The sequence below is a fragment of the Bombina bombina genome, chromosome 5 (genome assembly GCF_027579735.1).
Source record: "Bombina bombina isolate aBomBom1 chromosome 5, aBomBom1.pri, whole genome shotgun sequence".
Lineage (NCBI taxonomy): Eukaryota > Metazoa > Chordata > Amphibia > Anura > Bombinatoridae > Bombina > Bombina bombina.
In genome coordinates, this window is record NC_069503.1 from 1012684360 (window position 1) to 1012700834 (window position 16475).

General features: G+C 42.6%; 1 protein-coding gene across 1 annotated transcript in view; it reads right to left on the bottom strand.

Moving 5' to 3' along the window:
- Window positions 1–16475, bottom strand: part of UBR5 (ubiquitin protein ligase E3 component n-recognin 5) — an 877374-nt gene that overhangs the window by 74430 nt on the left and 786469 nt on the right. Inside the window, exons 49-50 of the mRNA XM_053715922.1 lie at window positions 10065–10149; window positions 9728–9883 (exon numbers count right to left, since the gene is read on the bottom strand). Coding sequence (XP_053571897.1) covers window positions 9728–9883; window positions 10065–10149 — 241 coding nt within the window. The remainder of the gene's footprint in view (window positions 1–9727; window positions 9884–10064; window positions 10150–16475) is intronic.

A 16475-nucleotide genomic window follows, 5' to 3' on the forward strand; every position in this document is an offset into this window, starting at 1 on the left:
ATTGTTAGCGTATTCTATGGCGATTTACCACCTGGGTGCAGCTTCTTTTAGCCCAGTAATGCTTTTCACAGAGAAGAACTTTCCTGTAGTATATCAGTCTGATCCCGCCTATTATGGTCAGTCCAGCGCCGAAATACCAGGCAATTCCTCTCTGAACAAGGAACACAGCAACCCCAGACGATCGTTTCGGCCTTCATTGGGCCTTGTCAGTGAGGTGTAGCCACATTCCTCTAAGCACACTGAGCAAGGAGTCCACGTCTGGTTTCCCCTTTTTTCCCCCATAGGGAGACTAAATACACACAGAGAGAAGCACACTCACAGGAACGAACAACTGGCTCAATACTATTGTTAGCGTGTTCTATGGCGATTTACCACCTGGGTGCAGCTTCTTTTAGCCCCGTAATGCTTTTCACAGAGAAGAACTTTCCTGTAGTATATCTGTCTGATCCCGCCTATTATGGTCTATATATATATATAGTCAATTAGCCTGTGGCCTGGGTGCAATCCTCAAGAACAACAAGTATATGAATCCAAATAGTGAAGGGCACTCTCAGGTTTTGTATAGAAATCAATTTGTTTGCTTTAATAATGGTATCATCAAAACATGGTCGACGTTTCAGCCCTCAGTTGGGCCTTCATCAGGACATCTATAGTCTGGAATAAAAACAAAAAACAAAGAACACAAACTATACTAAAGTGCAGAAAACAACAAAACCACCCATCACAAATATATACCCAAGATATTTAAAACAAGATCAGGAGAATTCAACAATTTACCAAAAAAGACAGAAATTTAACACCCAGCAGAGGAGATAATTAAAACCATAGGGTCATATATCTTAATCAGGGTCTGTATAGCAAGACATACCAATGTAAGGCATGGAAAATAAACAACCAAGTTGGTAGCTAAGTGCAAACCGTTGAAAACATCATAGATAAGCTGTAGTTGGTAGCTAAGTGTAAACCGTGGAAAACCATTGACTTAAATGTAGAAAGGGGCAGAAAGGACAAATGCAACAAGGAACGATCACATATAGCTATCAGCCTGGATACAATGTAAAATATAACCAATTCCTACCATACATAGTAGCAAAACAGCCATCAGTATATCGAGAGAATACCACAGAGAATATAGCGGTGCTCAGAGACACCATTCCTACACTTGTATCAAACATTTGGGGTATAGTGATACCATAAATATACTCACATGTAAACAACCTTAATAAAGTAGACACCGGTAGCTGTATAGAAACAGTGTAATAGTTCAAAACAAACAAAAAACAGTAAACAAATAACAAACAGACAACCAAACATAAAAAAAAAAAAAAACATCAAAAAAACTAAATTTATGCTTACCTGATAAATTTCTTTCTTTTGCGATGTACCGAGTCCACAGATTCATCCTAACTTGTGGGATATTGTCCTTCCTGACAGGAAGTAGCAAAGAGAGCACCACAGCAGAGCTGTCTATATAGCTACCCCCTTAACTCCACCCCCCAGTCATTCGACCGAAGGCCAAGGAAGAAAAGGAGAAACTATAAGGTGCAGAGGTGACTGAAGTTTACATAAAAAAAATACTATCTGTCTTGAATAGACAGGACGGGCCGTGGACTCGGTACATCGCAAAAGAAAGAAATTTATCAGGTAAGCATATATTTTGTTTTCTTTTGCATGATGTACCGAGTCCACGGATTCCTCCTAACTTGTGGGATACCAATACCAAAGCTTTAGGACACGGATGAAGGGAGGGACAAGACAGGAACCTAAACGGAAGGCACCACTGCTTGCAAAACCTCTCTCACAAAAATAGCCTCAGAAGAAGCAAAAGTATCAAATTTATAAAATTTTGAAAAGGCATGAAGCGACGACCAAGTCGGACCCTTATAAATCTGTTCAACAGAAGCATTTTTAAAAGCCCATGTGGAAGCTACCGCTCTAGTAGAATGAGCTGTAATCCTTTCAGGAGGCTGCTGTAAGCCAAACGTATGATGCTTTTCAGCCAAAAGGAAAGAGAAGTCGCCGTAGCCTTTTGACCCCTACGCTTTCCAGAATAGACAACAAAGAAGAGGTTTGACGAAAATCTTTGGTTGCCTGCAAATAAAATTTCAAAGCACGAACCACGTCCAAGTTGTGCAACAGACGTTCCTTCTTACAAGGAGGATTAGGACACAGAGAAGGAACAACAATTTCTTGATTGATATTCCTGTTAGTAACAACCTTAGGTAGGAACCCAGGCTTGGTACGCAAGACCACCTTATCAGCATGGAACACAAGATAAGGAGAGTCATATTGTAATGCAGATAGTTCAGAAACTCTTCGAGCTGAAGAGATAGCAACTAGGAACAAAACTTTCCAAGATAAAAGCTTAATATCTATGGAATGCAAGAGTTCAAACGGAACCCCCTGAAGAACTCTAAGAACTAAATTTAGACTCCATGGCGGAGCAATAGGTTTAAACACAGGCTTAATTCTAACTAAAGCCTGACAAAAAGCCCGAACGTCTGGAACATCTGCCAGACGCTTGTGCAACAAAATAGACGGAGCAGATATCTGTCCCTTTAGGGAACTAGCTGATAATTTTTTCTCCAATCCCTCTTGGAGAAAAGACAAAATCCTAGGAATCCTGATTTTACTCCAGGAGAAGCCTTTGGATTCGCACCAAAAAAATATATTTACGCCATATCTTATGATAATTTTCCTGGTAACAGGCTTTCGAGCCTGAATCAAGGTATTTATGACCGACTCAGAGAAACCCCGCTTTGATAGAATCAAGCGTTCAATCTCCAAGCAGTCAGTTGCAGAGAAATTAGATTTGGATGCTTGAATGGACCTTGAATCAGAAGGTCCTGTCTCAATGGCAGAGACCATGGTGGAAGGGATGACATGTCCACCAGGTCTGCATACCAAGTCCTGCGTGGCCACGCAGGCGCCATCAAAATCACTGATGCTCTCTCCTGTTTGATTCTGTCAATCAGACGTGGAAGGAGAGGGAAAGGTGGAAACACATAAGCCAGGTTGAACGACCAGGGTACTGCTAGAGCATCTATCAGTACAGCCTGAGGATCCCTTGACCTGGAGCCGTAACAAGGAAGTTTGGAGTTCTGACGAGACGCCATCAGATCCAACTCTGGTGTGCCCCATAGCCGAACCAGCTGAGCAAACACCTCCGGATGGAGTTCCCACTCCACCCGGACGAAAAGTCTGACGACTTAGAAAATCTGCCTCCCAGTTCTCTACACCTGGTATATAGATTGCTGACAGATGGCAAGAGTGAGCCTCTGCCCATTGGATTATCCTTGAGACCTCTATCATCGCTAAGGAACACTTTGTTCCGCCCTGATGATTGATATAAGCCACAGTCGTGATGTCCGACTGAAACCTGATGAATCTGGCCGAAGACAGCTGAGGCCATGCCTGGAGAGCATTGAATATCGCTCTTAATTCCAGAATATTTATCGGTAGGAGAGCCTCCTCCCGAGTTCACAAACCCTGAGCTTTCAGGGAATTCCAGACTGCACCCCAGCCCAGAAGACTGGCGTCTGTCGTCACTATAACCCATTCTGGCCTGCAGAAACACATTCCCTGGGACAGATGATCCTGTGACAACCACCAAAGAAGATAGTCTCTGGTCTCTTGATCCAGATTTATCTGAGGAGATAAATCCACATAATCCCCATTCCACTGGATGAGCATGCATAGTTGCAGTGGTCTGAGATGCAAGCGAGCAAACGGAACTATGTCCATTGCCGCTACCATTAGTCCGATTACCTCCATACACTGAGCCACTGATGGCCGAGGAATGGAATGAAGAGCTCGGCAGGTGGACAAAATCTTTGATTTCCTGAACTACGTCAGAAATATTTTCATGTCCACCGAGTCTATCAGAGTCCCTAGAAATGAAACTCTTGTGAGGGGGGGAAAGAGAACTCTTTTTTACGTTCACTTTCCACCCGTGAGACCTTAGAAAGGCCAGCACTAAGTCCATGTGAGACTTGGCTAGTTGGAAGGACGACGCTTGAATTAGAATGTCGTCTAGATAAGGCGCCCCGTGGCCTTAGAACCGCCAGAAGGGACCCTAGCACCTTCATGAAGATTCGCTGCGCCATGGCCAACCCGAAAGGAAGAGCCACAAACTGATAATGCTTGTCCAGAAAGGCGAACCTGAGGAACTGGTGATGATCTTTGTGGATAGGAATGTGCAGATACGCATCCTTTAAGTCCAAGGTGGTCATATATTGACCCTCCTGGATCAATGGTAAGATAGTCCAAATGGTCTCCATCTTGTAAAGATGGAACTCTTAGGAAGTGGTTTAGGATCTTGAGATCCAGAATTGGTCTGAAGGTTCCCTCCTTTTTGGGAACTATAAACAGATTGGAGTAGAACCCCTGCCCCGCTTTTGGAAATGGGCAGATCACTCCCATGGTAAAAAGGTCTTCTACACAGCGTAAGAACGCCTCTCTTTTTGTCGGGTTTACAGACAATTGAGACAGATGGAACCTCCCCCTTGGAGGGGAATCCTTGAAATCTAGAAGGTATCCCTGGGTTACAATTTCTACTGCCCAGGAATCCTGAACGTCTCTTGCCCAGGCCTGAGCAAAGAGAGAGAGTCTGCCCCCTACTAGATCCGGTCCCGGATAGGGGGCTACCCCTTCATGCTGACTTAGTGGCAGCAGCAGGCTTTTTGGCCTGTTTACCCTTGTTCCAAGCCTGATTAGGTCTCCAGGTTGGTTTGGATTGAGCAAACTTCCCCTCTTGCTTTGCAGCAGGGGAAGAGGTAGAGGGACCACTCTTGAAGTTTCGAAAGGAACGAAAATTATTTTGTTTGGTCCTTGTCTTATTTGACTTATCCTAAGGGAGGGTATGACCCTTCCCTCCAGTAATGTCTGAAATGATCTCTTTCAATGCAGGCCCGAATAGGGTCTTACCTTTGAAAGGGATGGACAAAAGCTTAGATTTAGATGACACATCAGCTGACCAGGACTTAAGCCATAACGCTCTAGGCGCTAAAATGGCAAAACCTGAATTCTTAGCCGCTAATTTAGCAAGATGAAAAGCGGCGTCTGTAATAAAAGAATTATCCAACTTAACAGCCTTAATTCTGTCCAAAATATCATCTAGTGGGGTCTCCATTTGAAGAGCCTCTTCTAGAGCCTCAAACCAAAAGGCAGCTGCAGTGGTTACAGGAACAATGCATGCTATAGGTTGAAGAAGAAAACCTTGATGAACAAAAATTTTCTTTAGTAGACCCTCTAATTTTTTATCCATAGGATCAATGAAAGCACAACTGTCTTCAATAGGTATAGTTGTACGCTTAGCCAGGGTAGAAATAGCTCCCTCCACCTTAGGGACCGCCTGCCATGAGTCCTTTATGGTGTCAGAAATGGGAGACATTTTCTTAAAAACAGGAGGGGGAGAGAACGGAATACCTGGTTTATCCCACTCCTTAGTAACAATGTCCGAAATCTCTTAGGGACCGGAAACACATCAGTGTAAACAGGAACCTCTAAATATTTGTCCATTTTACACAATTTCTCTGGAACTACAAGAGGGTCACAATCATCCAGAGTAGCTAAAACCTCCCTGAGCAATAAGCGGAGGTGCTCTAGCTTAAATTTAAATGTCGTCATATCTGAATCTGTCTGAGAGAACATCTTTCCTGAATCAGAAATCTCTCCCTCAGACAGCAAATCCCTCATCCCTACCTCAGAACATTGTGAGGGAATATCGGATACGGCAACTAAAGCGTCAGAAGGCTCAGCATTTGTTCTTAACCCAGAGCTACTGCGCTTCCCTTGCAACCCAGGCAGCGTAGATAAAACCTCTGTGAGGGTAGTATTCATAACTGAAGCCATATCTTGCAAGGTGAAAGAATTAGACGCACTAGAAGTACTCTGCGTTGCTTGTGCGGGCGTTACTGGTTGTGACACTTGGGGAGAACTAGATGGCAAAACCTGATTTCCTTCTGTCTGAGAATCATCTAATGCCAAATTTTTATAAGTCAAAATATGCTGTTTGCAATTTATAGACATATCAGTACAAGTGGGACACATTCTAAGAGGGGGTTCAACAATGGCTTCTAAACAAATTGAACAATGAGTTTCCTCAGTGTCAGACATGTTTAACAGACTAGTAATAAAGCAAGCAAGCTTGGAAAACACTTTATTTAATGAAAAAAAACACAATTTATTTAATGAAAAAAAAGGCATACTCAAACTGCAAAACAGGTTAAAATTGCTTAAATTTTTCTGAAATTTTAACAGTGTACCCACTAAGCTTTAGAAGGATTGCACCACAAGTTAATAAGCAATAAACCCCCAAATGAAAAAAACGGATTGAAATATGTCTAAAACCGGTTAAAACCCCTGTTAGCGCCTTGCCACAGCTCTGCTGTGGCCCTACCTGCCAGTAGGAAGCGATAATATGGGGTTTAAAGCTTCAATTAGTCCCTCAGAAGACTCTCAGGACCTCAGGAGAAGTTGCTTGCTGCTGGTAAATGTAGGCCCCGTCTGCTGGGGCCTACACAAAACTAACAAACCCTGCCTGAAAGCCATGTGGGTTATAAACAACCCCAAAGAACCCTCAAGCAAATGTCCCATAAAACAGAAAACGTTACTCCCAGACACAAAAACGTTTGTCCTAAATTCACATAAACTGAGTGCCCACAAAAAATTAACCCTTTATGCAAGCTAGCAAAAACCTCTGATAACACTAGGATTACTGCTTCCCCTTCCCCTAATGGGGACACTGTCAGCCTTTCTGAGTTAACAAAGTCTCTGCAGAAAATATGACTGAACATACCTCATTGCTGTATAGCAAGAAACCGTTCCTCACACTGAAGTTTTCCTGTACTCCTCAGCTTCTGTGGGAACAGCAGTGGACCTTAGTTACAAATGCTAAGATCATCATCCTCCAGGCAGAAATCTTCATCTATGTCCTGCCTGAGAGTAAATAGTACAACACCAGTACCATTTAAAAATAAACACTTGATTGAAGATAAAATAAAACTAACAGTTTAACACCTCTTCTCTTTACTCTTCCTGCTTAGAGCCAGCAAAGGAAAATGACTGGGGGTGGAGTTAAGGGGGGAGCTATATAGACAGCTCTGCTGTGGTGCTCTCTTTGCTACTTCCTGTTAGGAAGGACAATATCCCACAAGTTAGGATGAATCCGTGGACTTGGTACATCATGCAAAAGAAAACACAGAGAAATCCAAATGGGCATTGAGTCCATGTGGGCTAAGTGTGCCCAATCTGTAAATCCATTTTGATTCACAACGCAATAGTTCTTGATTCCCGTCACCCCCTCTCCTCAAAGGGGTGACTGTATCAATCAGCATCGCCCTCAATGTAGCGATAGGATGGTTGAAGTCCAAAAAGTGCCTAGCAACTGGTTGGTCTGCTTGACCATCTTTGAGGACCATCCGTATGGCGCTTTTGTGGTTCGCAAGTCTCTCCCTGAGAGACTTCCCAACGTAATAGTGACCACACGGACAAGACAAGAAATAAACAACATATTGGGATGTACAGGTAAGCCTGTGTCGAGTTGTGTACACTTTTATGGAACCTGGATGATGAAATTTTTGGCCGGTAATAAATGAGCTGCAGGTGACACAGCTGCCACATTGGTAACAACCAGGTTTAGATTTAGCTAGCCATGTTTTATTGCTGCGCCAAGGATCAGTTTTCAAACTTGAGCCACTCTTGTGCACCACTCTAGGTGGAGCACACCTACCAAACGGAAGAGACCGGTCTTCTTTTATGAGATGCCAATTGTTTCTAATAATATTCACTACCTGTTTGGTCGCTGGAGTGTAGCTAGTGATGAATAGCACACACTTTGCTAAATTAGTGTTTCGTCACTTAGTCCGCTATTATACCATTGTTTTACATTGGCAAAATTTCCCTATCATTACCCTAGTAGGCGGGTTCACTTTGGTATATAATCCTCTGGTTGTCCGTGTTGACCTCCTCGCACTTCTTGTTTAAAACAGCGGGAGAGACACAGCTCAGTTAAATGCGAGCAAGCCGCAGTCACAGACACACCGATATATGTATGGTTTTAATTTTTTCTAACTTATAACTGCCCCACTGTGCAACTATTGATCCATGTTGGGCTAGTTTGTTTTGTTTAAAGCTGTGTCAATTGTGCGGTGAGTGTCCATTACGGAATCTTCATGGGTTGACAGTTTTACCCTCCTGGTGTATTGATTGCTTTTTGGCAGCGTAATCTGTGATTTACATATTCCCATCGGCATGTATAAACACATTGATTTTGTTTTGAACTTTTACACTGTTTCTATAGAGCTACCGGCGTCTACTTTATTAAGGTTGTTTAAATGTGAGTATATTTATGGTATCACTATACCCCAAATGTTTGATACGAGTGTTGGACTGTGAGCACCGCTATATTCTCTGTGGTATTCTCTCGATATACTGATGGCTGTTTTGCTACTATGTATGGTAGGAATTGGTTATATTTTACATTGTATCCAGGCTGATAGCTATATGTGATCGTTCATTGTTGCATTTGTCCTTTCTGCCCCTTTCTACATTTAAGTCAATGGTTTTCCACGGTTTAGTAATCTCCTCTTGTGAGTTCTGTGTATATTTCATATTGTTTGTGTTTAAACACAGGCTGCATGATATTGAAATGAACTTTGTTAAGCTACAGCTTATCTATGATGTTTTCAACGGTTTGCACTTAGCTACCAACTTGGTTGTTGATTTTCCATGCCTTACATTGGTATGTCTTGCTATACAGACCTTGATTAAGATATATGACCCTATGGTTTTAATTATCTCCTCTGCTGGTTGTTAACTTTGTCTTTTTTGGTAAATTGTTGAATTCTCCTGATCTTGTTTTAAATATCTTGGGTATATATTGGTGATGGGAGGTTTTGTTGTTTTCTGCACTTTAGTATTTAGTATATTAGTTTGTGTTATTTGTTTTTATTCCAGACTATAGATGTCCTGATGAAGGCCCAACTGAGGGCTGAAACGTCGATCATGTTTTGATGATACCATTATTAAAGCAAACAAATTGATTTCTATACAAAACCTGAGAGTGCCCTTCACTATTTGGATATATATATATATATATATATATATATATATATATATATATATATATCTCTCTCTCTCCATATCTCTCTCTCTCTCTCTATATATATATATATATATATATATATATATATATATATATATATATATATATATATATATATATATATATATATATATATATATATATATTTATTTATTTATCTATTCTAGATTGTTTGTGAGCATTACTACAGCCAATCCAGGGCCAGGAGATTGGGGGAAAATTAAAAAAAAGTGCACTGGAAAACACTATTTGAACAGAAATGTACCTCTTTTAGCAAGGAACAGTATGTTTGTCCTGCAAAAATAATGCTCATTTCATAGATTTATTTATAACACAGGATATTTCATGTCCTTTAAGTGGACTAAAAGCTGAGGTAGAACAGAAATCACAGTCTCATTACGGGTATAAAAAGACAATATAAAATCATGATTTGCTAGTCTGAACAGATTAAACACTCTGCATATGGGTAGATGCATAATATTGTATAATGTAAAAGTCAGAGTATGTTGCACACGAGTACACAATAGGATGTTAAACCACAAAATATACACCCATCAAATACAAACCCCCTTATATACTATATATTTGATAGTTTTCAGACCAAATATTACACATTTATACCTGTCCTCCACTTTCTTCTTTGCAAAGGTCTATTGCAAATGCTAGGTCCATTGATGCAAATACTGCATCTGCATCCTGGCTTTGGGAGGCAAGGATAAGTTGCCGCAAGCTTTCATACATTACATGATCAAAAAATGCAAAATCGTGCCAGTTTACCTAGGTGGAAAAAAAATAATTAAATGAATTGTGTGTGTAATCACTATGAATACTAAAAACACCCACATGTAAAACTGTACACAACAATACATTTTTTTAACTCTAAAGCAATTTGAGATTTAACAAAAGCCTTATTTTTCCAATTAAAGACAAAAATATGGTTTTAATATAAATAGCTTACTTTTCTGCCAAGGAGGACTTTAATGACTTGACGGTTTAAAGTAATAGGACATAGTTCATTTTGTAGCAGACACAAACCAAGAATCCTGAAACACAAAATCAAGCTGTAAACAGAACAAGCAACACTAAACAACTATACTAAAGACAATTGATGGTCAGCTTTCTAAACCATAGGGCCCACAGAGTAATATTTTAGAAGCCTTAAAGGGACACTAAACCTACATTTTTTTCTTTCATGATTCAGGTAGAGAATAGAAATTTAAACAACATTCCAATTTACTTCTATTATCTAATTTGCTTCATTTTTTAGATATCTTTTGTTGAAGAAATAGTGATGCACATGGGTGAGCCAATTACACGAGGCATCTATGTGCAGCCACCAATCAGCAGCTACTTAGCCTATCTAGATTTGCTTCATACTCTTGATATCCTTTGCTGAAAAGCATATTAGATAATAGAAGTAAATTAGAAAGTTGTTTAAAATTGCATGTTCTTTCTAAATCATGAAAGAAAAAAAATGGGTTTCATGTCCCTTTAAGGGCTACATGCTAAGCTGGATTAAATTTTTTTCTGTTTTTCACTATTTAAAAATAATATCTCCCCCAGACTTATACCGTTGGAAAGGTTAGGCAATTTTAGGCAACCTTTCCAACGGTGGGTCTGTAGCTGCTTAGATGCCTAAGATACAGGCTTCTAAGCAGCATGCCCCTTTTCCCTAAACTTTCTATTGTAAATTTGAAATAAAGTTGCGCGATGACGCCATCACGTCATTGCGCGTGACATCACCGCACGTAACTAGAACCCCCGGCGATGCCTGTCACTATACAGGCCCGATCGCCAGGGTGGGAGTCAGTAGGAGCCCACAGATTGCTAAAAAGGTAGTTGAGTGCCGACGGCTCTGAGCTGTCGTTAGCACTCAAGGGGTTAAATAAAATTTCCAAACAAAAAATCCCCCACAATTTATGCTTCCCTTCTAAATTCATTTTTTTCATGATGGTGGGAGTAAATGAGCCATTACGCCTGGGATTTATCTCCAGGCTACTAAGTGGAGGCAAACATTCCCACAACAAGCCAAGCAAGAAATAGAAAGGTAGGAAAGAGGTGCAAACTAGAACTGCCGCCAGAATATATATATATTTTTTTATAATGTAATAGGGCTGGTCTTGAGGACTCTCACCACCATGAAAATTTTTTATTTATGAGGTAAGCATTAATTTTGTTTTCTTTCATACGGTGGTGAGAATCCACAAGCCATTATTCCTCAAAAGTAATACTCAAGCTGTGGAATCCACAAGTAATTTGGACTGAACAATTTTTTTTTTTTTGAAAGGCAGGCACCTAATTTCCAGACATTGCTGCCGGATGGACTTTCCTACCAAAAACTCATATTATGCTTACCTGATAATTTTCTTTTCTTCAGATGGAAAGAGTCCACAGCTGCATTTATAACTTTTGGGAATTTAGAACCTGGCCACCAGGAGGCAAAGACACCCCAGCCAAAGGCTTAAATACTCCTTCCACTTCCCTCATGCCCCAGTCATTCTGCCGAGGAACAAGGAACAGTAGAAGAAACATCAGGGTGAAAAGGTGCCAGAAGAACAAAAATAACAGATGCCCCACAGAAAAAATGCAAGAGGGGAGCTGTGGACTCTTTCCATCTGAAGAAAATTATCAGGCAAGCATAATTTAAGTTTTTCTTCATAAATGGAAAGAGTCCACAGCTGCATTCATTACTTTTGGGAAAACAATACCCAAGCTTTAAAGGACACTGAATGCAAAAACGGGAGGGTACAAGAGGCGGCCCATTCTGAGGGCACCTGGACTGAAAACCCATACCCAACAAAATCCCGCTTCGTCCGAACAACTTTGGGGGAAAAAAAAAAAAAAAGGCCCAAGGACACTGACCTGCAGTTAGTCCACAGCCTTGCTAGAGACCGCAGAAACTAGACTAGACTGAGCCAACAGCCTTCAAGAGACATTGCCCCCAGCAGTCTGTCTCCAAACAACACACCCCTTACTAAAGAAAGAGAACAAACTACCGTATTCTTCCACAAGAAGAAACGGCACATAGAAAACATGATTGTACTTGTAAAACGTGGCTAATCCCCCTTAAGGGACTCAAGGCGCTGCTCATTTTATCAACCTCAAAAAGGAGGAAAGGCTGAGTTCAGGGATCGAACTTGCAACCCTAGGTTTGCTACAGTGCAGAGTAGCCACAGTGCATTAGTATGCTGAGCTAGCTTCCAGCTAGCATAAGGAACTCCAGAAAAAAACCCTAAATAGGGCACGACGAGTCCTAAATAAAAACAGAGCAAAAACCTGAGAAACCGGGTTAGGCTAACAGAGACCCAACCAGTCTCATAGAAACAAGGGGAGGCAACGCCCAGACCCCAGAAATACAGAAACCACGGGAAATGGCCAGGAGTCTGAAACAGAGAGAGGATCTTCCCCTAACACAGTGCAACCACACTCTAGAAAGCAACTGAAGACGAAGGTCACCAAGTCGCAAAAAGGTATCTCAGAATACAGAAATATTCAGAACGAAACCTTGTGCAGCAAGCTCAGATGGGTCTGAATAACAACACCTGAAGCAAAAACACTGCACGCTGCAGTCATCTAAAAATGACTCTGAAACTTAAATACTTGCAGGGCAAGTAGAAAGCAGCTGAAGATAGGATCCTTCAGATTGTTAAGTATCCACTAACCAGCGGATAACATTGCAGGCTGAGAGCCGCCAGTCCTCACAAATCTTGAATGTATAGAAAGGAGAAACCTCAAAAAGGCTTACTGTACCTCGAATGCTCCGAGGATGAAATAGAGCAACAGATTTCAGATCCTGCTCCAACACCAGACCAGCCCAAGCGACAGACATGTCTGATAGACAGGGGGACAGAAGACTCACCACAAGCCCCCAGGGAATGGAAGAAAAAGGGGGGACTCACCCACCCCAACAGAGCTCAGGTGCCAACCTAATCAGCTCCTCCAAAATAAGGCCCCCTAGGACCTGGGCCAGAGAAAAGTGCAATAAATGCGTAGGAAGACCTGTCACAACTCCCTTAGACAGTCTCTACTTAGAGAGACCAATTTCCAACAGGTGGAACAGAGCCCACAGAGCAGCACATGCTGCCCCTTACAGAAATAAGCCATCTGATCCAACCTCCTACATGCAGGGCAGGACAATGACCCTCCAGAGAGAGGAAACCCCAACCCCTAAGGAAGATAAATTATCCCTTCCAAAGGGAAGGGCACAGATAAGAACAGCGTACATGTCCACAAGACATGAAGCCATAGTATGATCAAAACACGGGCCGAATGAAATATCATCCAGATACCACTGTTGACCCAACAGAGAAAAAAACTCCCCATAGAGGAGCACACTCCGTCCGAAGGACAAGTCAGGCCTTAAAGTTTATAACCAGTATCCGAAGGTGGATGAGAACGCTGGCCTACCTGCTTGCAAGCACATGAGCTAGCCCCTATGTCGCAACATAGGGTCCCTGAAAAAAACTGGGTCGACCGGAACCAGTCCAATCGGATCATAAGTCTCCAAACATCCAAGAAGGATCCAAGATAAGAACTCCAGACCCAGGACCTAGATTCGTCCTAGAACCAACGACACCCTAAGGGAACACAAGATACCCCGTCTGAAGCAATCAGACCTCACAGGGGTTGAGAACCGGGAAACCCAGAGAACGGGAAAAGGACACACTTGTAATTCCCAGCCCAAAGGGAAGAAAAAACCCTTAGCCGGAGGTCAACACCCCCCCAGCAAGGTACTAGGCCGCGACAAAGTCACTCAATTTCTCTAGAGCCCAAAGGCCCCAAGGGCAGCACTAAGGGAAATGAAAACGAGAACAGAGTCATCCGAAAGAGTGTAGAAGAAAGGCTAGTCTCCATAATCCTTTCAGATTAACGTTCCAGAGGACCACACCCAAGGGAGAAGAATGCAAAGCATCCCGAACCCAGGTAAAAAACATCCTTTTTTTCTTCACCTTTTTATTCCATTCCTGTATGCTTGTCTTGTAGATCTCTCTGTATTTTGGATTCTTAATAAAAAATGATTTAAAAAAAAAAAAAAAATCCCCAAAGCAAAAAGCTTGGAAAGAGAGACAACACCTCCTATCGCCCCTGATATGGAGATGACTAACTCCCGAAGAAAGACAGAGCCCAACAGCCTTCACTTCCTAATTAAGAGACCAAAGCCGACACAAAAACCGGACAAAGTCCAGAAAGTCTCGAGAACCTCTAAAAGGAATAAGTCCTAAAATGACACTCCCAAAGAGACCATAAAAGGCAAAACCGTAAGAACTGCAGTATGAAGGACCTAAATCCTCCAAGCCTCCAACCCAAAACGGGAAGGAACACTGGCTCTCGAAAAATTCGGAAATGACTGAGCGACTGTTGCTGGGGATCTCAGCGGAGTCCCAGCCCACTAGATTGAAAGGCGAATGAGGACTGAACCAATCCCCCCTGACCCTAAGCAACCACGGACCCTCAAGTCCTCTCAGGATGCTAGTTAAAGCTTGTAAAACAAGACAATCACACAATCATATTGTGATCACTGGGCGTCCTTACCGGAACAACCGAACATAAAAAGGTGCCATGTGTCTGAACTAGGCCTCAAAGACAGAAGGATTTGTACCTTGTCAGGACCAGCCTGAAATCAAGGGCCCCAGCACTGTCAAGGCCACAGAGTCTCCCCCGATGATGGAGGGATAAAGAACAGTCATGGAGGGATAAAGACAGACTTTTGTAAACAGAGTGAAAAAAATTGCGAGTATCAATTCCAGAGAGGAAAGTTCCCGAAGGAAACATCACACCACAACATGAGCTTTAAACCAAATAAAAATCATCCTCACCGGATGAAAATAAAAGCTGAGGCAACCCGTAGGTTATTGCCCAGGAAGAACGGACAGACCCGCAGGACCAGCCCAACAGGGGTCCGAGACTTCCAAGCTCAGAACTGGAAAAGGATACACAAATAAAGACCATAAGAAGATTACTACATCCCCTTATGTCTATGTATGCAAGCCAGTCGAAGAGTAAGACTGAGAATCCCCAGACCCATTAAGAGTGGGATCCTCCAGCAACGCCAAAAACGTGCCTTAGTAGGACACGAAGGCGTGCCAGTCTATAACAAAAGGCGCAACGTACCTCTGCCGGGACAATAGGAACACTGGCCCCGAAGGTTGACCCCCTGAGGCCTCAGGGGCAGTCGCTCTCTCGGAAGGCTGAACTAAACTAGGCGATTCCCACGACTGACGAGCTCCGGTTAACGAAATACGGAAAATATCGTAAGCACACTCCCGGGAGGTGCCGATGCGCCAGCGATATGGCCAAGAGGAACCGTGTAGTAACCTCCGGTGGGAACAGGCCACACTCCCTAGAAAGGATAAGTAGCGTTTGGGTTACCTGCATGCGTAGTAAGAGTTGATGGTAGGGAACTCGTCTTGTGAGAAATAGAATCCTCAGAGACGGATGGCTCAGTGGGCACCTGATTCCCCGATCCCGAGGAACAGAGCACTCTAAAACGGCATTCGGAACATAACTGATGGGCATGTATCACCCAGGCCAATTCATATTCTTCGCAAGAAGTAGAGTCTGAGTAAGAGGCATCTGTCTCCAAGAATCCTCCATAATTGGGACACTGTCGCCTCCAGAGAACCAGACACCAGCGGACCAGGATTACTCCGTTGCCATGCGGTCAGGAAAACGGAAATGGGGTCACAAGGTAAGCCGTGCTAGTCCATGCAAAAGCGCACCCGACCGAAAAGGCCGCGTCACTAGACATAGGCCGTTATTTTTCAAAATAGCCATGAGCCGAAGCAACACTACACAGTAGCAGACAATCACATAACAAACATGATTATAAACAATAATAATCTCAATAATCTCCCTCAGGAGATATTAACCTTTGATTCCTAGATACAAAAAGGAGCCTCACTGAGACCCTATGTTAAAGTTATCCCTGAAAGGTTGTAGCCCCTCACGGATAAACAGTTGAAATTACAATACATCCATGATGAAAGTAAAATGAAACGATCTTACCGGAATCTACGCTGTGGAATAGGAACACGGCCCTTCAAGTGTGACAGATAGTAGCGGCGCCTCTGCCATGGACTTAAGAGAAAAAAAGCAGGCAGCGAAACTCGTCAACGCTGATTGCTTGTGGAGCTGTTAATATGAGTCGGGATGGTTTAGCAGAAAGACTCTCCCTGCATCTCCGGACTCTAACTCTCATCCATGCTCTCACTGAGAGGCTGACAGGACTACTTGAAACTCTAGTCCCATGCGAAGAGTACTACCCTCCATAAGAGACTATCAAAAACTTCTGGCACTTCTCTGCCAAGCTCCTGGGACGAAAGGCAAAGAATGACTGGGGGATGAGGGAAGTGGGGGAGGTACTTAAGCC